The sequence below is a fragment of the Ceratotherium simum genome, chromosome 13, assembly GCF_057802395.1.
Source record: "Ceratotherium simum simum isolate JZ-2026a chromosome 13, ASM5780239v1, whole genome shotgun sequence".
NCBI classification, from domain to species: Eukaryota; Metazoa; Chordata; class Mammalia; order Perissodactyla; family Rhinocerotidae; genus Ceratotherium; species Ceratotherium simum.
The window spans coordinates 36,042,412-36,057,455 of NC_141912.1; the positions used below are offsets into that span (position 1 = coordinate 36,042,412).

The 15,044-nt window shown below is 46.1% G+C and overlaps 1 protein-coding gene across 1 annotated transcript; it reads right to left on the minus strand.

Annotated features, from left to right (window-relative positions):
* Window positions 1-1,807: 1,807 nt before the first annotated feature.
* RPS10 (ribosomal protein S10) lies at window positions 1,808-8,060 on the minus strand. Its single transcript, XM_004424251.3, has 6 exons — window positions 7,930-8,060; window positions 6,973-7,122; window positions 6,576-6,747; window positions 4,960-5,037; window positions 2,767-2,822; window positions 1,808-1,901 (listed from the first exon to the last, which is right to left on the minus strand). The coding sequence occupies exons 2-6, from the start codon at window positions 7,120-7,122 to the stop codon at window positions 1,860-1,862; spliced, it is 498 nt and encodes a 165-aa protein (XP_004424308.1). The 5' UTR covers window positions 7,930-8,060; the 3' UTR covers window positions 1,808-1,859.
* Window positions 8,061-15,044: the final 6,984 nt, after the last annotated feature.

A 15,044-nucleotide genomic window follows, 5' to 3' on the forward strand; every position in this document is an offset into this window, starting at 1 on the left:
TTCAATCTACCACCGTGCGGGCAGGTGGGTGGCAGGCAGCAAGAGGCCCCCTCCATCTGCATGTTTTTATCCACAGGCTCTGACTCGACCCTGTAGATTCCTCAGATTTTCCCAGAGCCCATGGGTGATCTTGGAGAATACATTCTGGAACTAATTTAAATCACGAGGGAAAGCGCTGGCAGAGATCTAGCTGAAAAGCGATGTTCTGGGGCCAGAAAATCACCAAGGCTAGAGGGGAAACCCATCCGCTCCCTCGCCGGCCTTGGTAGGAAACAGAAAGGCCGGGAGCTACTAAGATTTCACAGTGGAATCCAGGTTAAACAATCACAAGGCGTGTGAACACGGGCAAACCACTTGACATCACCCGAGCCAGCAGAAAAATTGGATAAAAAGCAGTCTTTGGCAAGGCAGCCAAGGCTACACTGAAACAGCTTCCCCAAACACTACCTCTTTCTGCCAAAGCAAGCTTCTACTTATTAGTGGTTCAAAGTGAAGCTCACCTCCCAGAACGAAGTTTCAGGCACATTCGGAGTTGCTGTCAGCTGCCACCTTGTGGTCTAAATTACAACTGCCTACCGAGACTGAAATAGGTGGCCCCCAGAGCACAACCACCTGTGCAAGTTAGGATTTTTACCAGTTATCAACCTCACTTGGCTAATTATTGTCCATCTCAATACAATGCTTGGCCCACAGTACCCCACAAATATGATTCCCAAGTCCCTGCACCCCTTAAGATTCACTTCTATTAGTTACCAGTTTTGGTGGCTGAAAAACCTTACCTTGATGTGCCTCCTCTGAGTCTCTGGTTGGTCCAAAGCTGTACCTGATGTTTTGACCCCTGCTTAGAAGTGCATATTGACTGCAACTGCCAACAGCCATGGTTGGCTCTGCCAGCCAAAGTCAGTATCTCACTCAGCAAACCCGTCTGCAGGCTTGTGCCCCTGAGCTCTCACTGGGCTGCACCTTCAAGGGCCCCTGTGCCAGGTGTACCGTGTTTGAGGTGCAGGACCGCAGAAACGGTCCCCTCAAACCCCTCTGGCACCTATACTCTCAACACTGCTCTTGTCCATTTACTCATGTCATACGCTGGGTCACCACTTACAAAGGTTCCAGGAAAAATGGACAATGCATTTCCCCTTTGCAAGGCAAGAGCTCCAAGTACCCAGTATTTATTCTGATTATGTAAAGACAAAAATCCCAGGAGTCATCAGATGGCTAGATTTTTTAATTAATTATTTTCTCCCTTGATTCTTGTACGCCCGGAGCCTGGAAGGTTGAGGTTAGTATTCCAGGACCAGCAAAATAGCAACCTGCCCACCATCCAGGGCTGAGCCAGCATGGTTGGTCTGGTGAAGATGCCCAGCTTTCCAAACACCACCCAGAATGGTGACCACACTGGACATGACTCTGCAGGGACGCGTCTGCTAGAGCAAAGAGCGCTCTTGTCAAAGCCCAGTACTGCAGCTCTACCAACAAATGATGTCACCCTGGATAAGGACAGCTCTAAAACCAATCCAGGGCCGGCCCCGTGGCTTAGTGGTTAAGTGTGAGCGCTCCGCTGCTGGCGGCTCGGGTTTGGATCCCGGGTGCGCACCGACGCACCGCTTCTCCGGCCATGCTGAGGCCGCGTCCCACATACAGCAACTAGCAGGATGTGTAACTATGACATACAACTATCTACTGGGGCTTTGGGGGAAAAATAAATAAATAAAATTATAAAACCAATCCAGTCTTCCCCACATACCTTCTGATCCTTAAACCACTCCCGTTCAGGATACATAATGCAAACAAAACAGGACACACAAGATTAATTTTTTCTAGCTACAGGTTTATTCAACACAAAGCAACCTCCTCCAACTTTACTGAGGTGGCTGACCACGTCCACGCCCAAATCCGCCTCTCTGCAAGAGAAAGGATAGCAGCATTAGTGGTACGCCGGGCGGCAGGCCTTGTTATCACTGGAGAGGCCCCAAATGTAAGGGTTCGGAGAAGCCAGGCCATAAATCCCAGCCCTGCCTCTTACTGGCTATGGGCCACATTCACCTCCTGGGCCGTTTCCTCATCTGTGAAATGGGAATATGGATACCCACTCAGGAGTGTGTTTGTATATACTCACACACACAGAAGCACCTAGCACAAGACACGATCTTGTGTCTGCCACACACATCTCCTTTTCACAAATGAGACCTCAGAGAACAACTCTGTGCTGTGAAGACCTGCCAGTGGCCAGCTGTTACCCCCAAGAGGGATGTGCCAGCCCCTGTGCCGAGCACTCTGCCTGGATTAAGTAATCTCACAATTACCTTGAGATGGCTACAATCATCACCTCTATTTACAGATGACAAAACTGAGGCACAGAGGGGAACCTGCCCAAGATCACACCATCCTAAGGAGATGGATGATTTGATTCCACACCATCTCAGTTCTAGAGCCCATTCAATCTCCAAGTTCAATTCTCAACCTCAAGTTCTCATTCACGAAACTAATTAATGGGGTTATGAGCATCATTAATGAAACAGAAAATACCACTATGCCACATGTAGTATGGATTTGAGACTCATTTCAGTAAGTTACATATTTACAAAAGTTTGTACACTGTGTCTTAATGTAAACACTTATTTGGAATTTGTGGGGTTTTTTTGGGGGGAGGGCATGGGTGGTAGGACCCACACTATACTGCATCCCTAGAACCTGCAGACCCACAAGGCTGAGGCCAGAACAGTGACTGCTTATGGAAAGTGAGGGGGATGAGGGGAAGATACTCACAAACTGGAATTCGGTTGCTGACCCAGCCCCAGCCTCGGCTTTCTTGTCAGCACCAGCTGGAATGAGAAATATCAACTTAGATTCATCATATGATCTGATCTACTGCAGAACAAGGGAAGACAAGTCACCTGCCCCAGTCTTGGAGGAAAAGCCACATCAACAAATGTACCCCATGAAGTACAAGTAAATTACACTCAGTGGCGGAAGACACCTTCTGAGCCACCTTGGCCCCCTCTCTCTCCTGAGGCAGCCTTCCTTAAGGCATCCTTCAAAACCCACAGCCCAAACTATCACCTCCTCCAGGAAGGCTGCCTTGACCACAAAGCCTGGATTATGTGCCCTTCCTATATGGCTCCAGAGGACCCTCACTTCCTACCACATGCTTCAGACTGGCACCTAGCTTAAAGAAGGAGCTCAATAAAGGAAGAACTAAGAGGTAAAGGAATCAAGGACCACAGAAGCAAAAACCAATTTTATTATGATAACGGGAAAGAAGAAAACAAGATGAAAGACCTAGCACTGCCCTGTCCTGTTTGGCAGCCACTAGCCCAAATTGAGATGTGTGCAAAATACAAATCAGATTTCAGGAATTAAGAAATCACAAAATATCTCATTACTGTTTGTACAGATTACATGTTAAAATAACATTTTAAAATATATTAGGGTTTAAAAAATTAATATTCATGTAAACTGTTTCCATTTGATTTAAGTGTGGCCACCAGAAAATTTTACAGTTCATGGGGGGGTGGGGGGGAGGTGGCAGGGCCAACAGCGGCTATGGTTTCAGTAAATCTTGTTCAAATCGGGGCCTCCTTTTGGCCCATTTCAGATCACACTCACCAAAGGCTCCCGTCTGCTCACACTCTGCCCTTCTGACCAGCACACCACCAAGTCTTCCCCCCATTTCTGCACCTTTGTTCATGACGATCTCTTGCCTGAAATGCTCACCACCCCCTTCAACTTAGGGACCCCTGAAGCTCAGGCCCAAATATTATATCCTCTGGAGAACTATTCTCTAACTGATCCTATGTGGTGTGACTTCTAATAAGAGCAACCACTAACTTTCTCTGAATCGAGAGCCTGTGTGCTGGAGGAATTCATTCTTACTACTATCCTGCAAGGAATTCATGTTAAGTGCTCACTTCTATCTCACATATGAAGAATCAGGAACCACGACGAGAGGGAGGCAAGAGTGGTAGAAGGTAGTAAAAATTCCCTTTGAACCTTGCTTTTATATCACAATTAACTGCTTCTGCAACAAAGACAGAGTGACTCTAAAAACAAGGTGAATCCTATCATGCCTCTGCAAAAACACTAGCAACGGCCCCCCCATCTTACTCAAAAATAAAACCCCAAGTCCTACCATGGTCCACAGAGCTGAGACCTACATCCTTATCTCTGACTCATCTGCTGTTATTTAGACAAGCCCGATACCTTCCTCACAAGACCTCTGCCTGGAATGCTCTTCCTCTAGACACCACTGGCTGGCTCCCCTCCCCTCCTTCAGGTGTTTGCTTAAATCCCACTTCTGCAAGACTTTCCCTTAAAACTCGACTGAAAATTGCAACACACACCCCCCATTTAATTTTTCCCTGTGATTATACACTTATTTTTGCTTATCTGTCACCTACACTAATGAAATGGAAGTTCAATGAGAGAAGGGCCTCTCGTCTGTTACGTACACTACTGGCTCCCCAGCTCCTAGAACAGTACCTGGCACACCACAGGCACTCAATATATATTTGTTAAATGAACAAACACCTGCTGTTCCATGTCAATGCAAACGCCTGCCACTTAAAAACAAGATTTTGCACTATCTTTGCAATAAGAAGACAACAAATGAAATTTGAGTGGGCCCTGCCCTCAAGGAGCTTACAACACAGCAACAAAACCACATACACACACAAAAAAGCACGTTGCTTTCCTGAAAGTTTTCAGTTTTGCTCTAATTAAAGGTCTTCAACAAAAGTCTTCTGTCCCCCCAGCTCAGAGGGCTTTCCTTCTAATCCCCACCCATCAAATCCCCGCATAAGGCAAGAAGCACAAAGGACTCCAGCTGGAGAGGATCTGGACAGTGAAACCAATGATCTTTCCTGGTCACCTGGGCATCTTTGAGGCCTGAGCCCCAGCCAGGCTGACAGAACCCTGAGATTCTACCCCAACACCCCGATACACAGATGACGCATTACTCACGGGGCACAGCACTTCGTCTGTAGGTGTCTCTGTCGGCTTCCCCTCGTGTGAGTCTTGCAGGTCGCTCTCCCTCCAGACCTGCACAAATTAAACCATACTGTGATCACAGGGCAATGTGGGAACTCTGTTCCCTTCAGGCCAGGAAAATTGGAATCACTCTTCTATTCTCACTGGGCAACAACTTAGTTGTGCTGGGTTAATGGGGACAGAACTCCTACACCATGAACTGGCAGCTATAAACTTGTCATTGTTGACTTTTTGGCTCCCCACAGCCCCAGGAAAACTCATATCTTAATTAAAATGCCACACGTCTGCAAAAAGATTGCTTTCTTCTATTTTATTTCCTAACATAAGTGTATATTTTCCAATTACTTGGCAAATTAAGAAATCCAGCCATTCCTACAAACATCTGAATAGCCAAAATTTTGAACTTGACTCATCTCTGAAGCGGAAAACTTCCTGTGCAAATGGGAAAGGAGGCATCATAAGCTGAAAGCCCCACCTCCAACAGTAAGTATATAAACACAGAGGCTACCAAGAATCTTTTAGTTCCCCCTGGGCTTCTCCACATACCTTGCTAGGCTACAGGATATATACTGAGACACAAATTTTTAAAAGCTGCCTTAAAAACCTCATAAACACTGGAACTTTAATCTAGTATTTTCTCTGGTACTTACCTAGAGTCCATAGGATTAGAATACGGACTTTTTTTTTTTAAGTAAAAGGAGTAAGATTGAACCTGTGGTGAGTCGTTACAATAAATGCCAGCCCCCGCCCCTTGGCCAACTAAATCAGCACCTGTGGGGGCACAGACAGACAACTGGAGTCTCCCCCCACCCCCCTCCCACCAAGTGATTCCAAGACACAGTGGAGGACCTTTGCTCTAAAGATACATAATCCCATCTAATCATCAGAACCCCCAGGGAGCTTTCATAAAAAACAGATTCCTGAGCTCCATGAAGTCTCTGCCCAGGGGAACTTGTTTTTAGGAATCTTTGCATCTCATCACCCCAGCCCACAAACTGCTCCTCCTACAAAATTCCTGTGACAAGTGTTTTCAGAACCTAAGGAAAGGGAACCATAACCTTGAGAAAGTGCAACTGCAAGCCAGCAATGATCTCCAGTCAGAAAATAATTCCCTCACACAGAGTCACATCCTTTCACATCATGAACATATACACTCCTTCTGCCCTATTTGATTTTTAATTATTTTTGCTCCCATTGCCAAGAAACTATAAAACCCTTCATTTCTTTCACATGTGGTAAACAGCTTTGCTCCAGACTTCTTGGGACAAGCACAACCTCCCTCTCCTGGAAAAGTTACTCAGTGCTCTACCACATGTGTCCGGGCACAGACTAATATTTTGTGTTTAACACCATCTCCCAAGATGGCCTGAAGACCTGAGTTCAGTTCCACGCCAGGGGACAAAGGTCCCAGGACTTGACCCAAGGTCCTGCATGCCAAGAGTGCCTCTAAAGCTGACCCCAAGTGTGTATTTATAAGACCACTTCTGTTCCACACACAAACAAAAAACCCACTGTTTCACATATACCCCTCCCCCCAGAAAGAGCAGCTTCAGAGCAGGTCCTTGGAGGCATTTATCTGGGCACCATACCTTTGGGCCGTGGCCTGCCAGTCTCAGGACGGCTGCGGCGCAGGGTGGCAGGCACGATCTCAGGGGGCAGGTGGAGGTAATCACGGAGATACTGGATACCTTCGTTGGTAAGGTACCAGTAGAAATGTCTCCAGGCAAACTGTTCTTTCACATAGCCTCGGGATTTGAGCGACTGTAAGACAGGAAGCTACTGTTAAGGCATAACCAGAGGCTTGAGGCTAGAAAGGTAACGCAAAGGGAAGCTAAACTGCAAGGAGACAAGTCTCACGGTGTATCTACCTCACAGCCCTTCAGGGCAGCAAGCAGCTCTCCTGTCCTGACCTCTCCTTGGAATCTGCCTTGAACACCAGTGGACAATCCCTCCATGTGCACCCCACTGCAGCAGCCCCCCGGCTACCTGCATGGCCTTCATGACGTGAAGGTTGGGCACGTTCTTGTCCGCCAGCTCGGGGTGTTTAGGCATGTGGACATCCTTCTTGGCCACCATCACTCCCTCCTTAAAAAGGAGTTCATAAATGGCAATCCGGTTCTTCTTGGGCATCAACATCTGCAAGGAGAAATCGATCATCAAGGGCACTTCTGAGCAAGGTGACCTGGAACCAAGCTCATGACCCCACAACGACCCCACGAAATCACTGCTCAGTGGGCTGAAATCTCAAACGCACCATAGAAAACGTGCAGGAAGGAGGAATTCAAACTCCGCAAAACGGAAACCCTCCAGTTACCAGCTCCCTCCTCCACCCCCGGAAACACTTCAGACCAGAAAAACGCTGCCAGGACGCTAAAACACAACCGGGTGGGGACCCGTGTCGCTCCAGACTTGCAGCACCACAAAGCGGCGCAGACCCCGCGTTCTCGGAGTACTGGGGGACCACCAGCAACTGCGCCCACTGCGGACGGCGCGGCTGTACTTCCAGGCACGCAGGGAGGGCCCAGGGACGTCTTCGATTCATGACAGGCCGCTGACCCCAAACCAAAGGGCTAAGGCCTTCGCACCCTGACCTCCTACTACTCTTCCCCCAAACCGGAGCGCCAGGAAGGAGGCAGCCCGGGTGTGGGGTTCTGCCCCGGAGGAAAGGCGTGCAAGCGGGGCAGTCTCCTCGCCCGCCCAGTCCCCGCGACGCAAGGGCCTCATCCTCCCCTCCTCCGCCCTCTGCCATCGGGACGCCAATCTTCGTCTACCAGCGCCCCACTACACCCGAAGTGCGCCCCCGGCCCCTCTCACTGCTCAGAAATGGGCGTGCGGGGAGCGAGTGCGGGCCCCCCCCACCCCGAACCCGGGGAGGCGCGTTGACTACGGGGGTGGAATGGCCGGGATGGGGGGCGATGGAACCCGAGCTCCAGCAGAACTCACCGCGGCGGCTTCTGCGTCCGGAGCCGGAGCTGGAAAGGAAGGGGCATGCGCGGCGCGGCGTCTCTTCCGGGCTGGCGTGCTCCGCCCCCCGCCAGGACCTGCGCGCCGCCTGGGGTGGCCTCGGCGGTGCCTGAGGGAGTGGCGGCTCTCGGCGGCCGCGAGCCCTGATCGCCTTTGGGACGCCCGCACGTGGAAACCGCCGCGGGGAGCTTCTGAGCCTGCGTGCTTTGTTAATGAATGGTCACTGTTATGCTTGCGCGTCCCTTTGGGAACACGCTACTTTATTTTCTTTTTTTCCTGCCGATACCTTACATGTATTACTGTGCGAGTAATACATGCTCTTCGAGCGGGAGAAGAGAGAATGTACAGACAAAATAATAGTAATAATAATAATAATTAATAATAATAAATAAAAACAGAATCCCGTCAACCAAAGGTAATCGCTATTAAGATTTTGGCATATATTCTTCCGAACTCATATACAGCCAAACAAATATATTTTTTAACAAAAATGTGATGGTTTGTATGTGTGTTATGTATGATGTGTTTGGTAACCTATTTTTTTCGCTTACCGATACGTTAGTAATCTCTCTTCGTGTTGATTAATACCTTCAATTGTAATGACTACGTAGTAGTCCACTGATGGATAGTTTAACACTCTATGATTGGGTATATATTTTTAAAATCTTTCACTATGTTAAGTAACAATGCCACACACATCTCTGCACCCTTGTCCAATATTTTCCTTAGGATGAATTCCTGAAGGTGTAATTGTTAAGTAACAAAGCCCACATTTTTAGGTTTTTGACACATGCTCTGCTGACTTCTAGGAAGGTATTATCAATTCCATTCTAGTCAGCAGTTATTAATAAGGCTCACTTCTCTATGAACCTTGCTGATATTGCATAATATCATTCTTATTAATTTTTGTCAGTCTGATATGAAATATTAATCTCATTGCTCTTTTAATACGCTTTTCTTGATTACTTCTTTGGTTAAATATTTTTCTTTTTAGGCATTTGTGTTCCTTCTTTCACAAACTGTTCATTTCCATTACCTATTTGCCTTTTGAGATTTTTCTTTTCATTTGAAGTCACTCTTTACATATTAAAGCTATTCAACCTTTGTCACATATTTTTCCAGAATTTCTCCAGTTTTCCGTTTGTCTTGATTTGCATGGTGTTAAAGTAGAAGTTTCACATTTCTTTATATTCAAATCTTTATGGTTTCAGACTTCAGTACAATGCTTAAAAAGTCGCTGCACATCTCAAGATTATATAAATATTCACCTATAGTTTCTTCAAGTATTTTTGTGATTTCATTGTTTAAAAATAAGTATTCATCAAGTTTCGCAAGATGGAAAGAGTTCTGGAGGTTGGTTTCACAACAATGTGCATTACTTAACACTACTGAACTGTACACTTAAAAATGGTTAAGATAGTAAATTTTACGTTATGTATATTTTACCATAACTTAAAAAAATAAGTATTCATAACATGTTTACAGAAATTTTTCTTAAAAAGAAGCTTGAACATATGGACAAGGAACAACATAATGTAAGAACTGGTCAAGCAGATTTGAAAAAATGCAATAAAACTTTTAGAAATGAAAGCTAAAATGATTGAAATTTAAAATTTAATTAAAAAAAGAATAAACAATAGATCTGACACACTTGAAGAGAAAAATTAGTGAAATGGAAAAAGAAGTGAAAAAAGTATTCACAATGCTGTTCAGAGATTAAAACAGATGGAATGTTTGAAAGAAAGGATAAGAGGTCTGAAGGATCGAGTAAAAGAGTCTAATCTATGTCTGGGTGGAGTCTCATAAGGAAATAATAGAGAATGTGGGAAAGTGATACTGTCAGAATATTTTCCAGAATTATTGGAAGATGACACACTGCAGATTCATTGAGCTCATCAAATCCCAAGTTGGATAAATAAAAACAGATCCACACCTCAACATATTGTAATGAAGTTGCAGAACATCAAAGACAAAGAGAAGATCTTAAAAGGAGCCAGCAGGAAAAGACAGGTGCTCACTTCCCAGCAGCAACACTGGAATGCAGTCTACTGAAATAGAGTCGCCCTGGTCTCTTCCCTTACAGAAGCTAGAGTGATTCTGCTACATCAGACCATGTCACTCCCCTGCTTACAACTCCCCCTCCAGTGACTCCCCAGTTCACTTGCAAAAATATTTAAAGTCTTTATGTGACTTAATTTTTTATGTTTAAATCTTTTATCTTCCTGGAATGTTTTCTGATGTAAAATTTTTCCCTCCAAAGGGTTATCCAGTATCTTAACATCATTTCCTCAATAGGCTATGCTTCTATGTACCTGAAATACCACTAAATTGTTTATGAGAGATGAATTCCGTTTTAGATTTTGTTGCATTTGTGACTATGAGACACACTGGTGAAAATACCCAGTATTATTTTAGATAAAGAGCTCAGAATTTGTCCTGTAGGAGAGAGTGGGGTTAGATTAGGTAAGGGAATCGTCTAAAACCCAGTGAGCATCTGAGATCACCTAGAGACGATGTGGAGTGAGAAGAGGATGAGGAGGGACCATAGCACCTCCCAGCTCACCCCTGGGTGGTACTCCTGTGGGTGTTGCCGTCCCTGGGTGGAGCCTTCTTACAGGCAGGGACTGTGCCTCTCTCCTCTCTCAGCGTTCCCACCCGCAGTTAGCACGATGTCTCACACATGTTAGGTCTACTTAATAAATGTTTCAGGACTAAACAGCAACCGCAGGGAGAGCGGAAGAGACTAGAGGTTGTTGAGTAAGGAAGGAGGACGAATAATAATACCCTCTGACGCTACACGAGACTTCTCTGGTGACAGCGCATCCTTGAATTCACTGAATTCCATTCAGCAGTTAGGCACTGAGCACCTGGCACTGGGCCAGGTGGTGGGGCAAGAATGGGGGCAGGAACACACAGGGGTCCCACGCCAAGCAACAAATATCCCTGTTATGTGCTGGGAGCTATGGAGAAAATGATCAGGGTGCGGTGACAGAGAGTAACGGGGAGTGAGGAGGTGACATTTCGAATCTTCGGAGGAGTCAGGCTGGGGTTGAGAACAGGCTGGAGGAACAATTCCTGTGAAAGGCCCTGCTTCAGAGGAGCGCTTGAACGGAAAGGCAGCCAGTGTAGCTAGGACGTGGTGAACAAGGCGAACCCAGGCAGGCACCGGCCTCAGGCAGGAGTTAGGATTTTATTCAAAGTGCAGTGAAAAGCTACGGAGAGGTTTCAAGTGGTAGTGACAGGATCAGATGGATGTTTCAAAGAGATTACCTTTATAAAGACCAACCCCGGTTTTACCACTCCCACCCTACGTTGTGCATGAGATATGGGTATATCACCTGCCATGTGTTGAAGACACAAAAAAATTCAAAAAACGAAAACTGAGGCTTAGAGAAATAGATGTTTCTTGCTCAAGGTTACAGAGGTAAGAAGTGATGGGACTGGACTCTGACTGCAGAGCCGCAGGCTTCCGGCTGCCTTAGGCTGCCCCTCTGCAGCTGGGTCTTCCCGCTGAGGCCAAGGTCAAGGGCAGGGAGCCAGAGCCCAGAATTCAGAGCAGTGAGAGGAGGGGCGCAGGCTTTCCCAGGGTTTGGTCTCATCCCTGCTGCCAATCAGAATCCCTTGAGAGACTTTTAAAAATCCGTTCACCCATGGGCCGGCTCCGTGGCTTGGCGGTTAAGTGCGCGCGCTCTGATGCTGGCGGCCCGGGTTCGGATCCCGGGAGCGCCCCGAGGCACCACTTCTCCGTCCAACGTGAGGCCGGGTCCCACGTACAGCAACTAGAAGGATGTGAACCTATGACATACAACTATCTACTGGGGCTTTGGGGGGAAAAAACTGAATAAATAAAATCTTTAAAAAAAAAAAAAAAAAAAAAAATCCGTTCACCCAGGCCACACCCAAGACTGATGAAGTCAGACACTTGGGGATGGATGCAGGCGTTAGTATCTTATTTTTTAATTTTTCTTGATGTTTAATATACAATATAGTAAAGTGCACAAATCTTAAGGTTATAACAATGTATTTTTATGGGTGGGTGTGTAAATCCTTGTTAACAACCATCTAGATCAAGAGAGAGAATATGACCAATACACCTGAAGTCTCCCTTTCCAGTCACTGCCCCCACCCCCACTCCCAGGTACACGCTATTCTGGCTCATGTCACCACAGTGCGTATTTGTGTCTGGCTACCCACCCTCTCCGTCATTAGGTCTGTGAGAATCCATGTTATAGGCATCAGTGGTTGGTTACTTTCTGTTGCTGAGTGGCATTCCATTATATAGACATACCACAATTTGTTCATCCATTTACCAGTTGATGGACATCTGAGCTGTTTCCAGTGTTTGGCAATCATAAATGAAGCTGCTAAGAATGTTCTTATACACGTCTTCTGGTGGACATGGGTATCAGGCAGCAGCAGTTCCTAAAGCAGCCAACATTGAGAACCAGCGACTTTGAGGAATCTGTAAACTCCTGAGGGCTACGGCTAAAGACGGAAGTCAGGGTCTAGGTCCCAAGGAGTCCCTTCAGGTTGGAAATGAGTCAACTATGGCTCACAAAGATTTTCTAGTGGCAATTCCTTTCCATGTGAGGTTCCAGAGCCTTTAATAAAATCCCCTGTGTCACAGCAGGAACGGAGGAGACCTGGGGAGCAGTGCCCACATGGCCAGCACGGTGGCCTCTATTGCTGAGGCTCCGGGAGCAGGATGGAGGGCACGCTTTCATGGCCCAGGTACGGTGATGCACTGGCTGTACCAACAGTAAACCAGACATGCTCACCTTTCCCCACATCTCCCTGCACCACGTCTAGAATAGCTTTCTAATCCTGTGGCGTGTTACCTCTTCCCACTCCAGAAGAATCCTCCTCAAAAGAGCCATCTGTGCTGCGAATTTTCATTTACAGCTCCCATGGCATATATGAGTTTGTGCTATGTAGGTAGATGGCTGCTGATACATTCCCAGACACGTACACACTCACATAGACAAGTCACCCACATCTGGCGCCATGGGGCTGAGGGTGTGATTTCTCCTCTAAATGGAGCCTGACCATCCCTCCACTTGGACAACCATGCCGTGGACAACCTCTCCCTCAGTGACTGCCCCCTCTCTGCCTGTCATTGTTTGGGGCAGCTCCTCTGACCTCGGCTGCCTGGAGCTGCTGTGATTACTTTCCTGAATTATTTGATAATGAGGCAAAAACAGCAGACCGAGTTCAGGGAATGCTATATGTTTACAGCCTGTTGGATCTGCTGCATCACGTCCTGCTCTTGATGCTGCTGCAGAGATGATCCACGTTGCTGTCAAGGTCCGGTTCATCCATTGTCACCGTAAACCTCTGAGCATTTCTCATACTTCCTTGTTTTCTTTTCGACTGCCTAACTACATCTTTGAGTACCCATCTTACAGCTGGAAAAACTGACGCATGGGAGGGTTTGGAATGTGGGCTCTACGGGGGCAGAGATTTCTGCCTGCAGTGCTCACGGCTGGGGCCCCAGCAGCCTGGGACGGTGCCTGGCACACAGGAGGGGCTCAGTAAAGATTTCTCAAGGAAATGAATGAAGCATGTGGTGCATTTTGGTTTTGAAACTCCTACCTCAATATCCTCTTGTTACTGAGCCTCTTCCTCAGCCCAGTCCACCAGGATGAGCAAGGTAGCCACATCCCCTCTGGAGAGTTTCCTCTCCCATCCCCCATCAGAGCCTCTTTACCTCTGCAGTTGAGAGCACAGACTCGGGAGCTGTTATATGCGGCCTGCTGCAAACCTTGGCTCTGCCACTTTGTAGCTGTGGGGCCTTGGCCAGTCTCTTAGCCTCTTGATGCCTCGGTTTCCTCATCTCTTTACTGGAAATAACAACAGAACCAACCTTGTGGAGTTGTGGAGAGGATTAAAAGAGTTCATACAAGTGATGTGTTTGGGGCTGTGCCTTGCTCATGGCAAGTGCTCAAGAAATGTTAGTTATTAGTATTACTTTAAATTTTTTAAATGTATTTTTTACCCTTTCATTATAAAATAAAACCAGACACAGGAAACAACAGAAAATAAAGGTATAGCTTAGTGAATTTTTATAAGGCAAATGCCCTTGTAACCACCACCCATATTAAGAACTAGAACTTTGCCGTGCCTTCCCTCCTCCCCCCTAGAAGCCCCTCCATGCCCCATCCCAGGTGCAGCCCCTGGCTCCCTCCAACAGTGCCCACCACCCTGACTCATAGTATTCACTTCCATGGAGTGTTATCACTCACGTGTGCATCTCTACACATTGTAGTTCAGTCTTGCCCATTTTAAAAATTAACTTTATTGAGGTATAATTTACATCCAAGAAAATTCACCAAGTGTACAAGTCCATGAGTTTTGACAACTATATACAGTCATGTAATCACTAATTATGATATACGAACATTTCCATCACCTAGAAAAATTCCTTTGTGTCCCTTTACATTCCACCCCTCCCCCACACCTGGGTTCAAGCAACCACTGATCTGCTTTCTGTCCCGGTAGATTAGATTTCCCTTTTATAAAATTTCATATAAATGAACTTGTATGGTATATTCTTTTTTTGTGAATAGGTTCTTTTACTCAGCATAATGGTTTTGAAATTCATTCATGGTGTAGCCTGTATCAGTATTTCTTTCCTTTTCATTGCCATGTAGTATTCCATTGAAGGAATATGTCAAATTTGTTTATGCATTCTTCTTTTGATGGACATTTGGGGTGTTACCTGCTTTTGGCTATCATGAATAAAGCTGCTGTGAACTTTGGCATACAGGTTTTTGTGTGGACATATGCTTTCATTCTCTTAGTAAACACCCAGGAGTGGGATTGCTAGGTTGTATAGGAGGTGTGTGTTAAAATTTATATGAAACTGTCAAACTGTTTTCCAAAGTGTATGCAACATTTTACGTTCTCATCAGCAATATTTGAGAGTTCTAGTTACTCTCTGCATCCTCACTAGTATTTAGAATTGTCAGGTTTTTAAAATCAGTTTTTTAAACCATTCTAATAGGTATGTAGTAGTATCCCATTATAGTTTTAATTTGCATTTTCCTAATAACCAATAATGTTAAGCATCTTTTCATGTGCTTATTGGCCATTCA